The sequence below is a fragment of the Eulemur rufifrons genome, chromosome 28, assembly GCF_041146395.1.
Source record: "Eulemur rufifrons isolate Redbay chromosome 28, OSU_ERuf_1, whole genome shotgun sequence".
Lineage (NCBI taxonomy): Eukaryota > Metazoa > Chordata > Mammalia > Primates > Lemuridae > Eulemur > Eulemur rufifrons.
In genome coordinates, this window is record NC_091010.1 from 65,548,028 (window position 1) to 65,569,362 (window position 21,335).

Below are 21,335 nucleotides of genomic sequence, written 5' to 3' on the forward strand. Positions count from 1 at the left end.
AGTCTATTAACACTTTATCTGTTATTATGTATCACTAGTTAATTGTCCATTTCATTCATTCAGTTTTGAATGTATGATACTGCAGGTTAGTTTTATAATCCTAATCTTCTCAGAGTGCCTTCAACTGTCCTTTTATTTGCCTTTGTAACATGAAGGAGAAAGGGACAGAATATGTAATATATGTTTGTTAAATTTTCAAAAAAAGTATTAAGAGAAGGATGCTTCAATTACTCTTGGAGGCATTGTGAGATGTCAGTAACCTAGAAAGCATGTGTATGTTACCCCTTTTTATCTTCTTTTGGAAGCTTTGAGTTTTATTCCTGGCCTTTGGTTCTATAAAGTGAGATGTTAGCACTTAACATTTATTTGTTGTCTTTTCCTGCCTACCAATTCTTCTGCCGCCTTCTTATTTTCCTTTTATCCCCTGACATTAAAAGGCGCTCAAAATGTACTGTTATGTGAGGAACCCAGAGACATGCTGTAAGGTTTTTTTTTTTTTTTTTGCATATACTATGATGTCCTTTCCCCCCTCCCTAAGTAGAAAACATGTGGTCTCTAAATTTAAATTATGTGAGTATGGGCCAAATCTTATTAAATACCATGTCTGCAGTGAAAACGCATCTATGAAGAAACTGTCTTAACTTTATTAGTAGTTCTCTTTGAGGAGGGCGTAATAAAGACATACCAAAAATTTGGACAGTTCAGTGACATTCTCATGAAATTTGATTTGTAATAAATTTACTAATCTTTATAGCTGAAAATTTACCAGTTACTGAAACTATGAACTCTTAATTATGGTTAGTGAAAAAAATGGAATTGTATATTCCCCAAATATTAGAGAATAGAATACTTTTCTTTTAAATGTTATTTTGTGTGTCTACTTAAGTATGTGTTTTTCATGCTCTGGGAAGTTTGGAGAATTTGTGCTGTCCGAGATTGAGAATAGGATCTCTATTCTGTTCACCTCATCTTCTGTCCTTCATTATATCCTCCATGCTGGGGAATGGGCAATATGCTGTATGTGCGTTTTAATTCAGAGTGTGGGAGGGAGTAATTAAGTGTTTTCGATATTTTGTATTAGGTCAGATAGAAATTCTGGTTGTATGTATGTATTTGTGTGTATCAGCTTTATTGAGATATAATTCATATACCGTGCAAGTCAGCGTTTTAAATTCTGGTTGTGTTTTTAAAAAGCACTTAATAGGAAGGCAGAATGGGTGATATTGTAACTCATAGTTCCAAAGCATGGTTTGCTAACTTTGTTGTGCTTTTTGGTCTGCAACCCACCTCCATTGTGCCAGTTAACTTCTAATTACAGAAATCCCTCAGAAACATTAGAGAGGAAATTAATTCTTAAGAATTTCTAGGATGAGGTTCTTGTAGACTTCAGCTGTGTAAGTTGGTTAGCTGAAAATAATGACAATGATTTGAAGATTTCCCCTTCTTCCAACCACTAGAGGGAAATTATCTGGTGTTTACTTTAGATTACATCATCTTTGTCTTGGGAAATAAAAAATATGTATGAGCATATACAAACATCCATACATGCGTACACATGCATACATATATATGGTGCAGATTTTCCTCTTTATCTTTTCACGTAAGTTGATCAGGCTCTTGGATTGATGTTCAGAAGTGCTTGGAACATTTCTTATGTAATGTAAAGAAATTTTATAAATAGATATATTTTTAGATTAAAGCCAAAAACCATGAAAGATACAGTGATGCTGCATGTGCCTGGAAATAGTTAATGGCTTTGATAGGACTGAAGGGAAAAGTAGTTGCCTTCACACAGAAATGCTATAGAAACAAAAGGAGGTGAGTGGGCACGCTCAGTTCTAAATAAAATAAACTGCATTAAATTATTCAAAAAGTTATGGGCCCTACCAGATTATACTTAACTATTCATTAAAACAAGTTAAGCAGGCTGGGTGCAGTGGCTCACGCCTGTAATCCTAGCACTCTGGGAGGCTGAGGTGGGAGGATTGCTTGAGGTCTGGAGTTGGAGACCACCCTGAGCAAGAGTGAGACCCTGGCTCTACTAAAAATAGAAAAAAATTAGCCAGGTGTGGTGGCATGCACCTGTAGTCCCAGCTACTTGGGAGGTTGAGGCAGGAGGATCGCTTGAGCCCAGGAGTTTGAGGTTGCAGTGAGCTATGATGATGCCACTGCACTCTAGCTGGTGGACAGAGCAAGACTCTGTCTTAAAAAAACAAAAAGCCCAAAAAAATACCCCCCCCCCCAAAAAGCTGCACAACCAAAAAAACCCAAGTTTAGAGTACTTTGTGTACTTGAACATATTAGACATAGAAAACTCTTTAACCGTAGATTTGCTTTTAATTCAAGTAGCACTTTCTGGTCTATTCTCAAGGCTTGCCCTCTTGAGAAGATTTATTGCCTTTGTCTCATGCTACCTTGATGACTTCTCTAGGACAATGTTCCTCATAGGGGTGTTTTGAAGCTCTTCATGTATTATATAATGGGGCTGGGAGTTTTACAGCTGAACTTGTATATACATAGTGAGGAATGTATTAACCTACATTGCTGTGAAAATAAAAATTCCTATAAGAAGGCATTTTAATATCATGGGTTTTTAATCTGAAAAATGTATATCTGCTTTGAGGGCAGGGGGTCATTTTTTGGGGGAGATGATCTAGATTTGTACAAAGGATCTATATGACTTGAGAGTTTGGAAACTTTTGAAACTGGCCTTTTATGGCTTACAAATGTGATTTAAAAGAATTGTTTTAAATATAGGAGTTGTTTTTATGATCTTTGTGTTTCTTATATTGCCTAGCATGGTGTTCTGTTTGTCATGAGCATTCAGTAGATGTGGGAATTAAATTGTCATTTTTAAGCCTTGTTATCTTTAATAATGGTGAGAAATTGTTGCATTATATCAGTCTGTTACACTCTAAGAAATATGTCTTATTTATTTAATTCCTAATTCAAGGTGGCAATTAAAAATGCTTTTTAGAAAGCACACTAAGAATATTTTTAACTAGTATTAGTATTTTACCCAATAAACAAATTTTCCTGATGTAACTTAAGAAACTCTTAAAATTATTTGTTCCTGCAGTGTTTTTTTTTTTTTTTTTTAACATTATTTATGGTAAGTTGGAAGCTAATCTACACTTTCTTTTTTTTTTTTTTTTTTTTTTGAGACAGAGTCTCACTCTGTTGCCCGGGCTAGAGTGAGTGCCATGGCATCAGCCTAGCTCACGGCAACCTCAAACTCCTGGGCTTAAGCAATCCTACTGCCTCAGCCTCCCGAGTAGCTGGGATTACAGGCATGCGCCACCATGCCCGGCTAATTTTTTGTATATATATATATTTTAGTTGTCCATATAATTTCTTTCTATTTTTAGTAGAGACGGGGTCTCGCTCTTGCTCAGGCTGGTCTCGAACTCCTGTCCTCGAGCGATCCACCCGCCTCGGCCTCTCAGAGTGCTAGGATTACAGGCGTGAGCCACCGCGCCCGGCCTACACTTTCATTTTTTGCCAACACTGTTTATTATCTATACTGTACTATACTGTTGAGTAAATAGAATGACTGTATTTACCTAACATTAATTTGTGTTAAGATTAGTAAAGTGGCAATGGAAAGTTCTTCATGGATTTGGAAAAAGTGACACTTGTTTTATCTCTCTTTCCAACTGGTTTGTAATGTTTTATTTTAGCCTATTTCATCTGAAATCTTGTGGTTCAGTTTTTACTTTATTAATTCTTAATGAGTGTAAAGAACACTTGGCTGTGAGAGAATCTGAAATCAAAATATTGCCAACTTACAATGAAAATGGTTTCAATTGCTCTAAGTTGTTTTAAAGCTAAATAGCAGTATGGAAAGCTCAGCATTTGTTTTGATGTGCTTTAAGTATGCAGTGTAAAGGGCAGAAGAAGCCCAGCACTAACTGGAGATACATCCCTGTCTCCTCGGTTCCTGCAGTGTCAGGATGCACGCAGGACCAGAACAGGGGCTTGATGTCTTCTGTGGAGTCTGGTTTCTCATACTCAGTTACTGATCTTTGATCCAGTTAATATGGTCTAATAGTTCCTCTAAATCCCCCCACCAGAGCATGGAGCCAGCACTGATGGTAAGGTAAGTGCCTAACTAGGCAGTTCTATTTCTGGAAAGAAATTTTAAAAAAGGGAGAGGAATACACTAATTTTCCTTATATTCTTTAGGACATTTAAATGATGCCTCAGGATCCAGGAAGCAGAGAGAAATACTTAAAGGAGTTTGGAGTGAATGCTACAGGTTTGTGCTTTTTGGGGAAAAAAAAAAAAAAAGAATTAAATGCTTTTCTATATTGGTGCTTGTTTTAGGGGTTGTAGAAGGTGATTTAGCTGCCATAGAAGCATACAAATCATCAGGAGGAGATATTGCACGTCAGCTCACTGCAGATGAAGTACGCTTGCTGAACCGTCCTTCTGCCTTTGATGTTGGCTATACTCTTGTGCACTTGGCCATACGTTTCCAGAGGCAAGATATGTTGGCAATATTGCTTACAGAGGTGAGTGTGGCATTTTGGTTAAATGTTCTTTTAAGGAAATCTGTTCTTTAGTTTTCATTTTTGATGTTATAATGTTTCTCCAAACAGTTCTTAAACGTTTTTGGTTCTTTTATTCCCTTTAAAAAATAACATTAAACTAGAAACTTATACAGTGTACAATTTTTAAGGGTATATGCTTTTAAATTGGGTACTTCACAACAATGTTAGAATCATCATGTTTGCTTAAAAAAAAAAAAAAAACCTGGGATGTATCTGTCATTCACTCATTTAGTTCAACTAACAAATATTTATTGAGTACCTGTTGTGCACCAGGCACTGCTGAGAAGGGTTAGAATTGTGAAGACATTGGCTCTTCTTCAGCAAGTCTCCAGAAAAGTAGAGAAACAGGTAATTCTGTGTAGCTTGTACCCTGACAGATGAAGTGCTATGTGAGTACTTAGGAAATGGTTTTGAGGTTTCTTCCCTTCTTACTTAGAGCAGGTAACGCTTTAGCTAAGATCTGAAGGAGGAGTGAGAGTTAGCCATGTGAAGTGGGTGGGGAAGAGGGAGAAGTTTAGGAAAGCATTTATTCAGGGGCCAGAAATCTCGATATGTGTAGTGAATCCAGGGACTTTGCAAATAAGTCAGCATGGCTGAGTTGGTGGTTGCGAACTGAGAGAGGGGAAGTGTGAGAGATGAGTAGGGGCCGGATTATGAAGGATCTTTTGGTCAAGGAATTTGAAGATAATTCTGAGGGCAGTAAGAAGGGAAGATTACTCTGAGGGCATTCCTTCTGTGTCAGGGAATTTGAAAGTTATCCTGAGGGCACTGAAAGATACTAGGAACAGTAGCAGAAGAGCGAGAGGAGCAGATTGTGTTTTGGCTGTTGCACACTGTAGAGGTTGAGCCTGGTTAGGGGAGGACATTGCAGTGGTGCTGGCAAGAAATCTGCCAAGTAGGGTAGTGGCCATGGAAATGAAAAGAAGTGGGCTGGTTTGAGAGAGATTATGGACATGTCAGTCTGAAGGGCTGGATCGATTGGATATGGGGAGAGACAGATCCAAGTTGATTCTGAGGTTTCTGGCTTAATTAGGTAGATGCTATGAATGATAGAGGTTGCAAATGAATTATTCAGGATTTGACTATATTATCCAGGGAATTTTTTTTTTAATGATAAGAGAAATAGAGTAAATGCAGAGAATCATATCAATGGTGGGTTCAAATTTTGTCAGTATACATCTTTTGTATATTTTTATACTTATGCCCTATTTGTTTATTCAAATTTGCCAGTGTTTGGCAGCCATTATGTATAGGGCACTGTATGTATGTTAAAAAACATGAAGGTGAGATGAAAGTGTGATTGCAATGGCTAGCCATTGTGTCCAGTTTGGTAAGATTCCAGCGAAGCCAGGGTGTGTGGCTGGAGGGTGTGAGAGACTGAAGGCCATGATGAAGCAAAGGGCTTGATGTGTATAAGGGAGCAGGGTGCTTTTCAAATAGAGGGATCAGAGTTCTGGAACATGGGAGAGAACAGTTAGAGGTAGCTTCTATAGTGTCTAAGGTCTGTCTGTATTTGTGTTGTGGTGCCCAATTGTGTTGTATATTGAAGGGGCCCTCCTTGTGGGGTTGTAGTGGTTGGTTGTGGCAGGAGACAGGTTAAATAAGGCCACTGTGAACTAGGGTTAAAGTCTTTGGGGGGGGGGATTCATAGGCTCCCTGCAGGCTGGTAGAAGAGTCTGCTGTAGATTCTGGAGGGGCTGCCATAAGTCACAGAACTCCTAAGAGTAATCTGAGGACCAACAGTGGGATGATAATAGAGCATCAGTGCTTATATTGCTGTATCACAAATTGCCTGAAAACTTATCGGCTTAAGACAAGAAGCGTTTGTTATCTCATGCAATTTGTGAGGGTCAGGAATCCACGAGCTGCTTAGATGAATGATTTTGGCTCAGGATGTCACGAGGTTGCAGTCAAGCTGTTGGCCAGGGCTATCGTCGTCAGAAGGCTGGATTAGGACCAGAGGATCTGTTTCCAAGCTCACTGCTATGGCTCTTGGCAGGAGGCTTCAATTACTTGCCATGTGGGCTCGTCCACAGAGCTGCTTGTGATGTGGCAGCTGGTTTCACCCAGAGCAGGTGATCCAAGAGAGGGAGAGAGTGATCCAAATGGAACCTGCAGTGTCTTTTATAAACAAATTTAGGAAGCAATGTACTGTTACTTTTACCATATTCTATGGGACCTGTAGACTAACTCTGGAACAGTGTGGGAGAGGTGGAGGGGATTGTTCCACATAAAGAGCAAAATTGGTAATGGATAGGAGAATGGTAGGAGAACATTGGATTTGGGGATATGTATCTAGGGCAAGGGTTTTCATTGGGTTTTGTGTTGTGGACCCTGTTGGTAGTCTGGTGGAATTTTTGGACTCTTTCTCAAAAATTATTTTTAAATGCATAAAATAAAAAATAAATAGCATCACAAAGGAAATTATTTGTAGAAAAATATAGTTACCAAAATACCAAATCAAATTTGTGACAAATAAGAAAATATATTTTAACATTGGCAAAAAGTTAGTGAAAATGAAAGATTTAAACTTAATTAAAACCAAATTTCCCTTCAAGTTCGCAGACCCTAGGTTAAGAACTGCTAGCCTAAAGAGGTGGTTGAGAATCGTAAGGTTGAAGAGGTGAGCCGATGAGAGGCAGGCTTCAGGGACATGTCCTGCCTAAGAATGGTGGTGGAAGCGGGGATTCTTGGAGGCCATGTTTCCCTTGGAATATTTGCAGTATTCAGATCCAGTCTAGGTTGTTGATGGAAATGTCTTCCTAGGTCTCTGGAAAGGAGCTTCGGGCTAGCAGATTGGAATAAACCATTTTTAAATTTACCTTTGGGATCCATTTTAACAATATTACTTGAGAAACAGTTATATTCTGAAAGTACTTAATATTTGGATTTCCATATTTGAGTGTTGCTTAAAGGTTGGGTTCATGAAGTTAAGATATAGTGAGAATTTTCATGTTTACAGGTAATCCTGGCCAATAAAGTCTAGTAGAGCTGAATTTTCATGTAGGAGGTTTCAGAATAGGGTATCAGGTGGCTGTATTGGGTAAGCAGGGTTTTTCAAACACTGTTTGCCTACTTTCATAGCAATTACAGTTAAGTTGTCCATATATATTATGTAGATGACATTATCAGTAAATCTTATTCTTTGGGTGCCTTACTGGAAGGTCTGCTCTCCAAGGCCCCACTTGTGACTAGAAGGCTGCCTTCTGGAAGGTCATCCAGGTTGGTGATGTCAGAGAACAGAGCTCACTGGCTCACTTGGGATTCTCACACCATGCTCTCCTCCTTACTGGCCGATGCTCAACTTTGATTTCAGAATTCTGTTTGAAGATACCTTGAGCTTTGCAAACTGAGTATGACTGAACCCTAAGGTTAAATTTTTGCATCATTTGTTGCTGTTCAGCATTTAAAAAGGGGAGGAAAGTTCTACCCATTGTTGTATTTCCTTGTTTAGAGGCCGCCGATGTAGTGCTCACTATACCAGTGCTCACGTCGCACTCTTTTCAGGCTAGACTTCAGAGGTTTAAACTTGGAAACACCAAATGCTTTTTAAAAGTTTCAGAGTGGTAACAAATGGGGAGGGGGAAGGGGTTTGAAATCACTGGGAACTAACCCACTTTGTTTATTCCAAGTCAGGGGACTTGAATCATGAGGGAGAAGAGCGCTTGCAATTTTCTCTTTCTCTGTCAGCTGGAATTCCCTGTTTTTTGAGAGTGTTTTTATTGGGTAGATGATGGTTAGTCTATTTAGGTTTAGGTTCTCTGTCCTCCCTTCCCCTCCTGTGATGTACCTTTATGAACAACATCCTTTTACATGAATTTTTATATGTATCTTTGAGTATTTCCTTGGGATGAATTCTCAAGAAATAGAACTACTGAATCAGAGGGTAAAACATTTTTATGGCTGCTTTTCTGAAAAATTGTACTGATACATACTGTCACTGGTAAGAAAATAATATACCCAATACATTTTAAGATTAGGAAAAAAACCTTGAGTTATTTGGAAATTGTGCTAATTTCTTTTAAATACTGTTGTTCTCTATTTCCATTTATGATAAATGAGATGCAGAGGAAAGTTTCTTTTTTATTTAAGGTGTCTCAACAAGCGGCAAAGTGTATTCCAGCAATGGTGTGTCCTGAACTGACAGAACAAATCCGGAGGGAAATAGCTGCATCTCTTCATCAGAGAAAGGGGGATTTTGCTTGCTATTTTCTAACTGACCTTGTAACATTTACCTTGCCAGCAGGTAACTCCAAAATTTAATGTGAAAATAATTTTTCTTTTATTATAGTTATATTTTTATGTATGGGTGAAAAATGTGTTTTTGTTAGAAAGCACATAACTTAGCTACTATCTGTGTATCTTAAATTACTTGACTGTCCTATTTATTCTGGAAGTGACCAGTATAAGGGCTACATGTAAATGAATCCTTTAGTTATATCTGGGAGGAGTACAGCAACTGATAGTAATTGATTTTTTTTTTTTTTTTGGAGACAGAGTCTTGCTCTGTTACCCAGGCTGGAGTGCAGTGGCGTCATCATAGCTCACTGCAACCTGGAACTCCTGGGCTCAAGTGAGCCTCCCATCTCCACCTTCCAAAGTGTTAGAATTGCAGGCGAGCACCACCATGCCTGGCCCCAGTAACTGCTTTCTTGTGTGCTTCAAATGTTTTAAAAAAATCTGTTTTACCCACTTATTTTTCTCTTTGGTTTTATTTTAGAATATCCTTTTTTCATCTCCTTTAAAAAGTTTTCTCTTTTTTTCCCCTCTTCTTTTGAAATTAGATAGTGATTGGTTACCTGGTATTAAGAGACAGGATTAGAACATGGGCTTTTTTGATGGGTAGAGTCAGGTTATTTGAATGAAAGATACTGTTATTCTCTTGAATGTGTCATTCCTTTTTCACTCATATTTATTTCTACTGTATTTGTGAAGCAACTTTTCATTTTTCTATTCAATGGCAGTTGAAAATGTCTTCTGGAATGCTTTTTGTTAGTTGGCACTGAATAAATACACCAAAAGTTTATAAAATAAAGCTTCCATCTGCGTCCTGAGTGTTCTGAACTTTTATATTCAGACATAAACAGGGGTGTTTACAAGTGGTAGGAGAGAATAACTAAGCCTTCTAAAACTGGAGTAAATTTTATTCGAAATGTACTCTCTCTATATATTTGAGCTTACAAGTGATTAGATGTTTATTTGAAATTGTGGCTTTTTCAAAATTATTTTTAAGGGTGATGCTCCTTATACTAGGCTACTCTATTGAGTAACCTGAGTAGAGCACGGAATATTGGAGCATGATGACAAAAAAGACTGACTGTACCTGGCTCATTAACTTTTATAAGGGGATTCTGAAGGCTGAAAATAGCAGGTCTGAGCAGAGGTTGCCAGTGTGAGAAAAGAACAAATCAAAATTTCTATGCAGTTACTGGTCCAAATGTTACGTATTAAATAAGTGTTTTTATAATGAAGTACAGAAAGGAAATATTTTACCTCACACATACTTTATACATGCACAAAGCTATCTGACAACCTTCAATGGAAAGAGAGTTATTTTAGAGGACGTTACTGTTAGATGCTGTATCAAGTTTATTAAGTTATGAAACAAAAGATCTTTTAAGTCTGCCTTTTCTTTGTAGATATTGAAGACTTGCCCCCAACAGTCCAAGAAAAATTATTTGATGAGGTACTTGATAGAGATGTTCAAAAAGGTAAGCATGGAATTAATGAGTGTAATTTACCTGTCATCTGATCAAGTAACTTTTGCTTTATTTTGTAAGATATGGCATCCTGCTTTATTTTAAATTAAAGTTGTAAAGCCCTTAAGAACAATGTTATGTTGTAGTGTTAAAAATGCTCAAACACAGCTCTTAACTGTGTTAGAGTTAACAGATAAGGGTACAAAAGTTTTCAAACTTTGGTTTTCTACTTCCTATTCCAGAGTGCATATACTTCTATGTTAAAAATTTTTAGAAAATAAAATTATAAGGAATTTAGCTGAGCGCTGTGGCTAATGCCTGTAATCCTAGCACTTTGGGAGGCCAAGGTGGGAGGATCATTTGCAGTCAGGAGTTCGAAACCAGCCTGAGCAAGAGTGAGACCCTGTCTCTACTAAAAATGGAAAAATTAGCCGGTTGTTATGGCATGCATCTGTAGTCCTAGCTATGTGGGAGGCTGAGGCAGGAGGATTGCTTGAGGTCAGGAATTTGAGATTGCTGTGAGCTAGGGTGATGCCACAGCACTCTAGCCTGGGTGACAAAGCAAGACTCTGTCTCAAAAAAAAAAGAAAAAAAAGAAGAATTTAAAAGTTGAGTAAATTATTGTAGAGCCATAAGATTTTTCAACTAAAAAAGTTTATATCTATTGATCAAATTTATTCAGGTATTTATTGGTAAATTACATATAAACCTTTTTACATTTAGAAGAAAATAGATTGTTCCCCCCTCGGAATATTCCTTAATTACATAGGCATGAAAATGAGCATGTTATTTAAATTCCTCATACAGAATTAGAAGAAGAATCTCCAATTATTAACTGGTCCTTGGAACTGGCTACACGTTTGGACAGTCGACTGTATGCACTTTGGAACCGGACTGCAGGAGACTGCTTGCTTGATTCCGTACTACAAGCTACTTGGGGTATTTATGACAAGGACTCAGTGCTTCGGAAAGCCCTGCATGATAGCCTTCACGACTGTTCACATTGGTGAGCTGGCATCCTTTGTTGCAATCCAGGAGTGCACTTGCTGGATCATTTCTTTGTCGTGGTGGGATACTTTTCATCTCAGTTACAGTTTCTGTGGAAACCAGAGAAAAAAACCTTTTTGGTTTTGGACATTAAGACACTTTGAACTTGTCAGTGGTTTTATACGTTTTTGCTAAGCTTTAAAATAGAAACATTTGAAGCTTTAAAATGGAAACATTTAGTTTCTATAGAATAGAAACAATGTATGTGGACATTTCAACTACTTCATTTCAAATTATAATAGCCTTAAGTATTGATAAGGTCTTTGCTTATATTTTTAGGTAATATGATTTCATATTTTTAAGAGATTATGTTGACATTATATTACTAGTTTTTTTTTTTCTTCCTGATGGAGGGAGTCTTAAGATCATACTTTTTTATTTTACAAATTTTCAAACCCGTAGAAAAGTAAAAAAAAAAAAAAAAAAAAAACACCACAGATCCCAGTATCTCCTTCATTCGCTCCACCAATCGTTAATGTTTTGCCACACCTGCTCTATCGTCACACATACACACTCCCCTGTGCCAGCTAGTTTTAGACATCATGGCGCTTTGCCCTTCAGTATATCAACGTGCATCTTTCCAGGACAGTAATATTCTCCTGCCTAGCCACATCCCTGTTACTACACCTAAGAAAACCAATATTGATTCAATTTTCTAACATACAGTTCATATTCACATTTTCCCAATTGTCTCAAAATGTTCTTTATATTTATTGTTTACCCAGGATCCAATCAAGTCTTGATTTTTCCAACTGTAAATTCACCCAGTGAATCAATCAATGGAAACAGTGACTATGTTTGTGAATTAATAGTTTAGTCTTTACATTGATTTGATTTTTGTGGTCTTTTCTTGGTTCTGTGAATACATTACTCATTTAGTTATTTTATAAATGATAAAATTGAGGCTCAGGCTAAATTAAACTGCCCATTGTTGACATTAGTAAGTAGCAGAAGTCATTTAAAATTTCATATTAGTTTGCCAGTATCAGTATCAAAATATCCTTTTTCTCCTATATTTAATCAAATGCTTACAAATAATGCTAAAGGCCTACTCTAGATAACTTTATTACCCTACTATCTATATGTCATTTTTGAGTACTTACTAGCTGTAAATTTTGTTGTCAGTATTTAGGGATTACAAGAAGAATATAAGAGAATAGGGATTTTGTTTTGTTTCCTTGTGGAAGATCCCATACCTAGAATAGCCTGACACATAGTAAGTGCTCAGTAAATACTGAATGAAAGTCTCTCTAGAATTTGGAAATGAGAGCAATGTAATTACTTTAATGAAAGTTAATTATAGATCAAAGCATGATGCAGAGTAAAATAGAGTAAAAATTTGTCTCCTGACAGAAAGAAAATAGCTCCCTGGCTGGCAAGACTGGTGGATGGTCACCTGATTGGACATACAATGTACCTAAAGAAAGAATGTGTCACTCAGGTGGTTGGTTTTAGTCATTTAGTCTTTGTCCAGGAAAGAGGGCTTTGTGCCTTTTATTGGAAATGGTTGCTGTGAAGTGGTCTGGTAGTATGGGAAGACCATTCCTGTTTATGAGATAGGTTCGTCAGGTTAGGTAAGCCTGATGCCATTAAATGTTGTCCAAGCCCTCTTGATCAGATAGCACGCTCACCAAGCCACATCCTGCTGCTGATTGATTTGTCCAGCTCTGTGGGCCTGCCCATGTTGAGAAGATGAGAGTGGTTTGGTTCCTGTGATAATGGTGTCTTGGCATTGTGGTTTTGTAGGTCAGCCTTGTAAGTCTGGTTAATGTGACTCTGCCCTGTAAGATGGATCTGTTCTCTCGTATTGGTGAAGTCTAGCTTCTTGGCCCAAAAGCTAGATTTGGGCCATGGTAAATCTATCACTTTGCAAGTCACCTTTAAAAAGGCAGCCTGGTAGTCATTCCTGTGGCAGAAATATCCTGACTTTGTTGAAAGGGTGGAAAGGACACTAAATTTCAGCAGGTGATGACTTTTTTTCTAATTGTGAGCTTTGTTGTTGTTGTTGTTGTTGTTGTTTAAAAGAGGTTTGTGGTGAGTAATAATTCTTTGGGGCTTATGCTATCTGTTCCTCAAAGCTAGAAATAGGTGATCTTATGAATTGGAGTTGCCCCATGTGTTTGTATCAGGACTGGAATTCTGAGGTGGTTGTGAGTCATTTGAGGTCCCAAAAGTCTAGCACAGAGGTAGGGAGACAGAATGTGGGGCTGTACATGGGCTGGGTAAGGGGAGTGCCTGTTAGAGTGAAGAGGGAGGCTCTTTGTTTACAGCCACTGGTAAGAGTTGTTACAGCAGAGCTCTCAGTAGGGACTCCTTACTCTAAAAGGGTGCTTCAGGAGTGAGGACCTAGAGCTGGCATATGGATAGGTGTCCCAAAACAAAGTGTGCCTTGGCACCACCTCCTCCAATCCCTGCCTTTGGGTATCTTTTATCTTTGCCTGATGTTTTACAGTTTAGGCATAGGAAGCTGCATGACTGCAGGGATCACACAGACATCCTTAGAGTATTCTGGAGGTGGGGATGAAGATTATCAAGGGTGGGGAGGGAGGAAGTGTTGTTGTCATAGATTCAGGAGTTCAGTTGACATGGGTCAAATATATTAGCCTTAATGAATAACCTTTAAATTGTTCTTGTGTTGTCATGGGTTTATTCACATAGGTTCACATGATTGTTAGAGGGTAGAATGAGGGGGTGAGCAACCTTGGGTTCTGTTCTAGGCATGGAGAGGAGGAGACAGCACGCTACTCGTGTAGTCTCCTTTTTTAAGCCACTCTTTGCCGAGGTGCCATTTGTACGTAATCAACTGAGATGAGATGTTTTTTTAAGTCATTGAAATTATCTAGTAGAAACTGAGAAAGGAATTTTTAAAATATAAACCTCTCCACCTGTCATTTCAAGGTAGGCTTTTAAAAATGTGTTTGTAGCTGTGCTGTTGTGTTGGATACCCATGATTTGAGCTGACTCAAGTTCTAACGTCTGAATGTATTGTACTTGCCTTTCATTGACATGTCAGTCCAGTTTCTCAGACGGGCAGGTGGGAGCTATTAATGTAAATAGGGAAAAATCAACACAGGTCTCTTAGAATTATTGCTGGTTTTGTTACTATTTGGTAGAATTGGCTGCAGCTTTTGTATTTTGTATTTTTCAGTATAACTTGCTGCAAATGGTGTTTGGATGTAGACCAATAAGTAATACGTGTTTAACCATGCCCTCCTTAAATATATGTAGTTAGTACCTGTGCTGTCATCTGGGTAGGTAAAATTATAAAGGAAATATGAAGAAGATTAAAATATCTCACATATTAAGCCTGAATTTCAGTTAATTCTTATCTTTTACAAAAAACCAAATTTATTATAGTATAATTTGCATACCTTAATAAAATACACTTGTTTTAAGCATACAATTCAGTGACTACTATTAGATTTACAGAATTGTGTAGCCATCACTACAACAGAAATATAGAACATTTTTAGTGCCACAAAAAGAAACTTTGTGTCTTTTCTCAGTCCCTTCCACTTCACATTCCCAGCCCCAGACAACAACTAATCTTTCTCTATGTGTACATTCGCCTTTTCTGGACATCTTAAATGGAATCATAAAATATGTCGTCTTTTGTGACTGGCTTCTTTCACTTAGCATAAAGTTTTAAAGGTTCATCTATGCTGTAGCATGTATCAATACTGTTCCTTTTTATTACTGATTAATATTCTACTTTATGGCCACATGCTGCACTTTGTTGATGTACTCAGCTGGTGGACATTGGGTTGTTTCTACATTTTGGCTGTTACGAGTAATGCTGCTGTGACGTTAATTTACAGGTTTTTGTGGGACAGTATGTTTTCGTTTCTCTCTTGCAGGTATCTGGGTGTGGAAATGCTGGGTCAGAAAGTAAACCTATGCTTGACGTTTCAAGAAACTGCCAACCTATACTTTACCGTGTCTGTAGCATTTTACATTTCTGTCAGCAGTGTGTGAAGATTACAATTTTGTCACATTTTCACCAACACTTATTGTTTGTCTTTCTGATTATAACCATCCTTATGCATGTGAAGAAAGTATCTCACTGAGGTTTTGATTTACGTTTCCCTAATAACTGATGATATTGAGCATCTTTGCAAGTGCTTATTGGTCATTCTTATATCTTCTTTGCTGAAATATCATTCCATATCTTCTGCTCATTTTTAAAGGGATTGTCTTATTACTGAGTTGCAGGTGTTTTTTTGTGTATGAGGTCCCTCATGGATAAATAATTTGCAGATATTTTTCTCCATTCTGTGGCTTTTCACTTTATTAACAATGTCTGGTGAAGTGCAAGAGTCTTTAATTTGATGGAGTCCAGTTAACCAATACTTTTATCACTTGTGGTTTTGCTGTTGTATCTGAAGAAATCTTTGTCTAGCCCAAGGTCACAAAGGTTTACTTATGTTTTCATCGAAGAATTTTATAGTTTTAACTTTTACGTTTAGGTCTGTGATCCATTTTGAATGAATTTTTATTTAAGGTGTGAAGTGTAAAGTTTTAAATTCATCTTTTTGCATGTGGATATCCAGTTGTCCCACTAGTATTTATTGAAAAGACTTTTTTCCTCCATTCCATTGCCTTAGCACTTTTGTTGAAAATAAGTTGACCATAAAAGTAAAGATTGGTTTCTGGGCTCTCAGTATTTTTCCATTGATCTATATCCTTATGTCAGTATTAGAATATCTGGGTATTTGTAGCTTTATAATAAGTTTTGAAATCAGGAGCGTAAATCCTCTCACTTTGTACTTCTTTTTCAAGATCATTTTGGCTATTCTGAGTCCTTTGAGTTTCCATATAAATTTTAGGATCCATCTTATCGATTTTTGCAGAAAGGACAGCTGGGATTTTGATTGGGATTGCATTGAATCTGTAGATAATTTGGTGAGGGGAAAATATTGCCAGCTTGACAATGTTTAGTCTTCCAACCTATGAGCATGGAATTGATTTTTTTTTTTCTTTTTTTTTTTTTTTTGAGACAGAGTCTTGCTCTGTTCCCCAGGCCAGAGTGCCATGGCGTCAGCCTATCTCAGAGCAACGTCCAACTCCTGGGCTCAAGCAACCCTTCTGCCTCAGCCTCCCCAGTAGCTGAGACTACAGGCATGCGCCACCATGCCCGGCTAATTTTTTCTATATATTTTTAGTTGTCCAGCCAGTTTCTTTATATTTTTAGTAGAGATGGGTTCTCGCTCCTGCTTAGGCTGGTCTCAAACTCCTGATCTCAAATGATCCGCCCACCTCAGCCTCCCAGAGTGCTAGGATTATAGGCGTGAGGCACCACGCCTGGCTGGAATTGATTTTTTAATGTTAGGCCAAACTTGTATTCCTATACCATTTGGTCATATATTGCTTAATTTGGTTTCCTTGTCTGTCCTTAATGAGCCAGGTAGCTTCAGAGTTTAGGTCTTGGTGTGGTGGCGATAATTATTTGAACATGTTTGTATTGAAAGTATATTTTATTGGACTCCCTTACTCAGTAGTCGTCTTGAGGAGTTTTAAGTGCAATCATCATTTAATTTCTGGCTGATAACTAGCTAGCTGTCTCATTCCTAAAGTGATTTTAGGCATTAACCAAGACATTTCTAATTGTGTACATCTTTCTGTCTGTTAACCATTTGTGTTTGATGATATTTCTCCTTGAACATTTTAAAACTGTGTATTTCATCATTGGTGCTAAAACATCCAGATATATTTCTGTATATCTTAGCTATTGTAAAAGAAGAATATCGGTATTTTTAAAACATTTGGAATTGTGATTTAAGAAAACCCTCTTTTATCTGGAATATGAAAGGTTTTTTAATCAACTAAGAATTTAAACTTCTGGAACATTGTATTCTAGTCCTTTTAGAAAATATAAAGTCTATTAATTTACTTTCTAATAGAGCCTTCCGTTAAATTACTATAAAGGTACTTGTGACATCAACACATTTAACTTTTCTGTGCTGGAACTTTCAACAACAGCAATAGATTATGTTCTTACCTTTTATTCTTTTACCTAGCATTCCAGTGCATAAAAGAGGAAGGTGATGTTATAAAAATGTCTGTCTTCACTTCACAGGTTTTGGCTGGCTTGTTTTGTAAGACAGTAAACCACAGTTTTCAGCATAATTATTTCTGAATTTAGTTAATTTTATATTTGATGTAAAGAAAAAGAATCGAGTTTGTTTTTAGTAATTCAGTCTACATATTTAAAGGGGTATTTAAATATAAAGAAGGAATTGTTTCTGTAGTTACAGTGGGTTTTTTTTGGATTATTAAGTGATCCTCAGAAAAAGATAATTTTATTTATGGAAAGGAATCTCAGGGAAGTAATCTTGATATTATGAACACATGGGATATTTCTCATCTGTTATTTTATACAGTGATCGAGTAGTGATATACTATACATTGATGGAGAAATGTAGTGTCTTTGATTGTATCCAACATTTCAGCTAACTGTTTTGAGTGGTTTTTTTTTTGGTTTAAAAATCAATAGTAGACAACTGAAATCACTAGTTTTTGAAGTTTGATGAAGGTTTGGTGGGTGGTGAATCAGATTCTGGCTGAAGATGTTAAAAGATGTCTGATATCAGAATGGAGGCATTTTTAATTTGAAAAATATATTGCAAACCAGGTAAAATCAATAAAATTATTAATCTATTCACATGAACTGCTTAAAGACTATATCAAATAAATGATTAGAACATTAAATACACTGTCTATAGGCTAATTTTTTTACTGTCTTGCTTATTCAGGTTTTACACACGCTGGAAAGATTGGGAATCCTGGTATTCTCAGAGCTTTGGTTTACATTTTTCCTTGAGAGAAGAGCAGTGGCAAGAAGACTGGGCATTTATACTTTCTCTTGCTAGTCAGGTAAGAATGTTTCAGGCCTTGTTGCTTCTATGAGAAAATTAAGCCACATGACCTAAATTCCTTGATTTACTTGAGCAAACCATATTGGAGGCAACGTAGAACAAAGAAACTGATGTGCTATCAGTTGACTTGGGCTCTAGTCCTGACTGCTATTTATCAAATACATGATCATAGCAAATCTTCACTGCAGACCAGGGAGAGTAATATGTGTCTCTTATATCAAGTGATAAAAACTGTCAAAGTGAAAGTTGTCCTCTGATGTTTCTAAGCACTTACAGCCTTGAGGTTGCTCTGCATTCCTCCTAGGCATGGGAGGTTCAGTGCCTGTTTCACCTACCTACAGGCCAGCTCCTGTTCTGTCTGAAGTGGGGGCTTACCTAAGATTACTGAACTAGCAGTAGGTATTTGCTGCTGCTGCTGCTGAGCTGTCAGGCCCTGAGGAACAAATTGCCAATCTCCATAATGTTCCCCAGTGGTGAGACTGTATCCATGGGAAAGGTGCAGTCTAGCTTACTCTGAATTAATTACCATTGGTAAGTATGATTTCTAATTAATGTGGGAAAGAAATGTTCCAACATTTTTTAACATGACCTTTTTATGAATGAAGCCTTCCTATAACAGAACTGTGTAGGATTGTCCCTTTTAGACTCTTAGTTTTATGCTAGTTTTATTTTGTGAGGCATATTCAATGCACTAAATTGTAAAGTTCAGATATATGCACAACAGACATCCCTTTTTCTTTGCAGAAAGCACGATAGATCACTTGCACTTTGAAAATGAAGTATCTTTTGTCTTGGGGCCATTTGGGCAGGGTTCACAGTGGCCGATTTACATCTGGGACATGTACATTGTGGCCATGTGTTGCTAGAATCATTGTAATTGGAAGATAGGCCTATTTAGTATTAACATTCAGGAGTTAGGTGATACATCATTTACATTTGTATGAAATAACAGGGCTTATTTTTTCATTTCAGGAGGACTTTGTTGTAGGTATTACTTTCACAAGTAACTTTACCATCACTTGCTATCTGAATTTCTGGTTCCTAAGAGTTAATGTTCAGGTTGGATAGCAAGGGATATCCCAAACTATTTATGCACATTTATCTGGCGTGTGAGTTTGGATAATGAATGACAACTGTACGTAGACTTTGTAGAGCAATCAAATGATTCTATAACTTGACAATAATTATTTTTTAGTGAATTGACATAGTATGCTGAAGATAGTATTGCTTTTTATACATTAGCTTTCTAGGAGTGCTAATAAACATTTTAAAGCAACATTGCCTCTCCCTTTTTTTCTCTGTACAGCCTGGAGCAAGTTTGGAACAGACACACATTTTTGTACTTGCACATATTCTTAGACGACCAATTATAGTTTATGGAGTAAAGTATTATAAGAGTTTCCGGGGAGAAACTTTAGGATATACTCGGTTTCAAGGTAAGCTATTATTCAAGAGCATTTTAGAAGTCTCTTATTTACCATTATAATGTAGTTGAGGCTGGGCGCAGTGGCTCACGCCTGTAATCCTAGTACCCTGGGAGGCCGAGGCGGGAGGATCGTTCGAGGTCAGGAGTTCGAGACCAGCCTGAGCAAGAGCGAGACTCCCGTCTCTACTAAAAATAGAAAGATATGATTTGGACAGCTAAAAATATATATAGAAAAAAATTAGCTGGGCATTGTGGCACATGCCTGTAGTCCGAGTTACTCGGGAGGCTGAGGCAGAAGGATCGCTTAAAGCCCAGGAGTTTGAGGTTGCTGTGAGCTAGGCTGATGCCACGGCACTCTAGCCAGGGCAAAAGAGTGAGACTCTGTCTCAAAAAAAAAAATAAGGCTGTCCATTACATTATTATTTTTTTTTTTTGAGACAGAGTTTTTTTTTTTTTTTTTTTTTGTTGAGACAGAGTCTCACTTTGTTGCCTAGGCTAGAGTGAGTGCCGTGGCGTCAGCTTAGCTCACAGCAACCTCAAACTCCTGGGCTCAAGCGATCCTACTGCCTCAGCCTCCCGAGTAGCTGGGACTACAGGCATGCGCCACTATGCCCGGCTAATTTTTTCTATATAGATTTTTAGGTGTCCATATAATGTCTTTTTCTATTTTTTGTAGAGACGGGGTCTCGCTCAGGCTGGTCTCGAACTCCTGACCTTGAGCAATCCACCCGCCTCGGCCTCCCAGAGTGCTAGGATTACAGGCGTGAGCCACCGCGCCCGGCCAAAGAGTTTTTTTTTAAGTAATTACTAACTGGAGAGTAGGATCAGAGTGGATCTTAAAAGTCAGGAAGTGGAGCAGCACACTGGGGAATGTCCCTGTGGAAAAGGAGGCAGTGAGCTATTTTGACCTGAGACAATATACCTCTTTTTCCAGGTGTTTATTTGCCTTTGTTGTGGGAACAGAGTTTTTGTTGGAAAAGTCCAATTGCTCTGGGCTATACAAGGGGCCACTTCTCTGCTTTGGTTGCTATGGAAAATGATGGTTATGGCAACCGAGGTGCTGGTGCTAACCTGAACACCGATGACGACGTCACCATCACATTTTTGCCTTTGGTTGACAGTGAGAGGAAGTTACTCCATGTGCACTTTCTTTCTGCCCAGGAGGTAAGCAGTATATTTCTCCAATTAACTATTTATAGTAGTAACTTTGTACCAGAACCCAGCCTAGGGTGGTTTTATTTGCACTATCAATTAAATTTCTGAATGTGGTTGTAGTAATTGCTACATTCTGTAAATACCAGCCATACATTGAAGTTTACCTTTCCAAAACTTGTGTGGGAACGCAGCAAGATGAAAACTGAAGTCACTGTCCTCAGGTGATGATGGGTGCTAAGAAAAATAAAGGTGGAGGTTTGTGATTTAAATAGGGTGGTTTAAGGAAATGGGTCACTGAGGTGGAAGTGAGTCTCAGCAGGATCTGGGGTTAGAGTTCTAAGAATGGCAAGGCCAGTGTGGCTTAGGGGAGAGGGCAGGAGGGGAGGAGATGAGGTCAGACTTGATAAGGATGGGGTTGGGGTTAATCCAAAGCCTTCTAAAGCTTTGGGCTTTTACTCTGGATAAATTGGGAATCACCAGTGGCCACTTTACCCAGAAGAGGACCGTTGGCTGCTTGGTTGAGACTAGACAAGACACCTGGGCAGTGGCAAGAACAGGAACAGCAGGTAAATGAGCGGGT

At 37.9% G+C, this 21,335-nt stretch overlaps 1 protein-coding gene across 3 annotated transcripts in view; it reads left to right on the forward strand.

Annotated features, from left to right (window-relative positions):
* Positions 1-21,335, forward strand: part of ZRANB1 (zinc finger RANBP2-type containing 1) — a 63,729-nt gene that overhangs the window by 38,544 nt on the left and 3,850 nt on the right. For all 3 annotated transcript variants that reach the window (XM_069460343.1, XM_069460342.1, XM_069460345.1), the window contains exons 3-9: positions 4,327-4,514; positions 8,646-8,799; positions 10,193-10,264; positions 11,060-11,258; positions 18,052-18,172; positions 19,481-19,610; positions 20,535-20,764. In XM_069460343.1, coding sequence (XP_069316444.1) covers positions 4,327-4,514; positions 8,646-8,799; positions 10,193-10,264; positions 11,060-11,258; positions 18,052-18,172; positions 19,481-19,610; positions 20,535-20,764 — 1,094 coding nt within the window. The remainder of the gene's footprint in view (positions 1-4,326; positions 4,515-8,645; positions 8,800-10,192; positions 10,265-11,059; positions 11,259-18,051; positions 18,173-19,480; positions 19,611-20,534; positions 20,765-21,335) is intronic.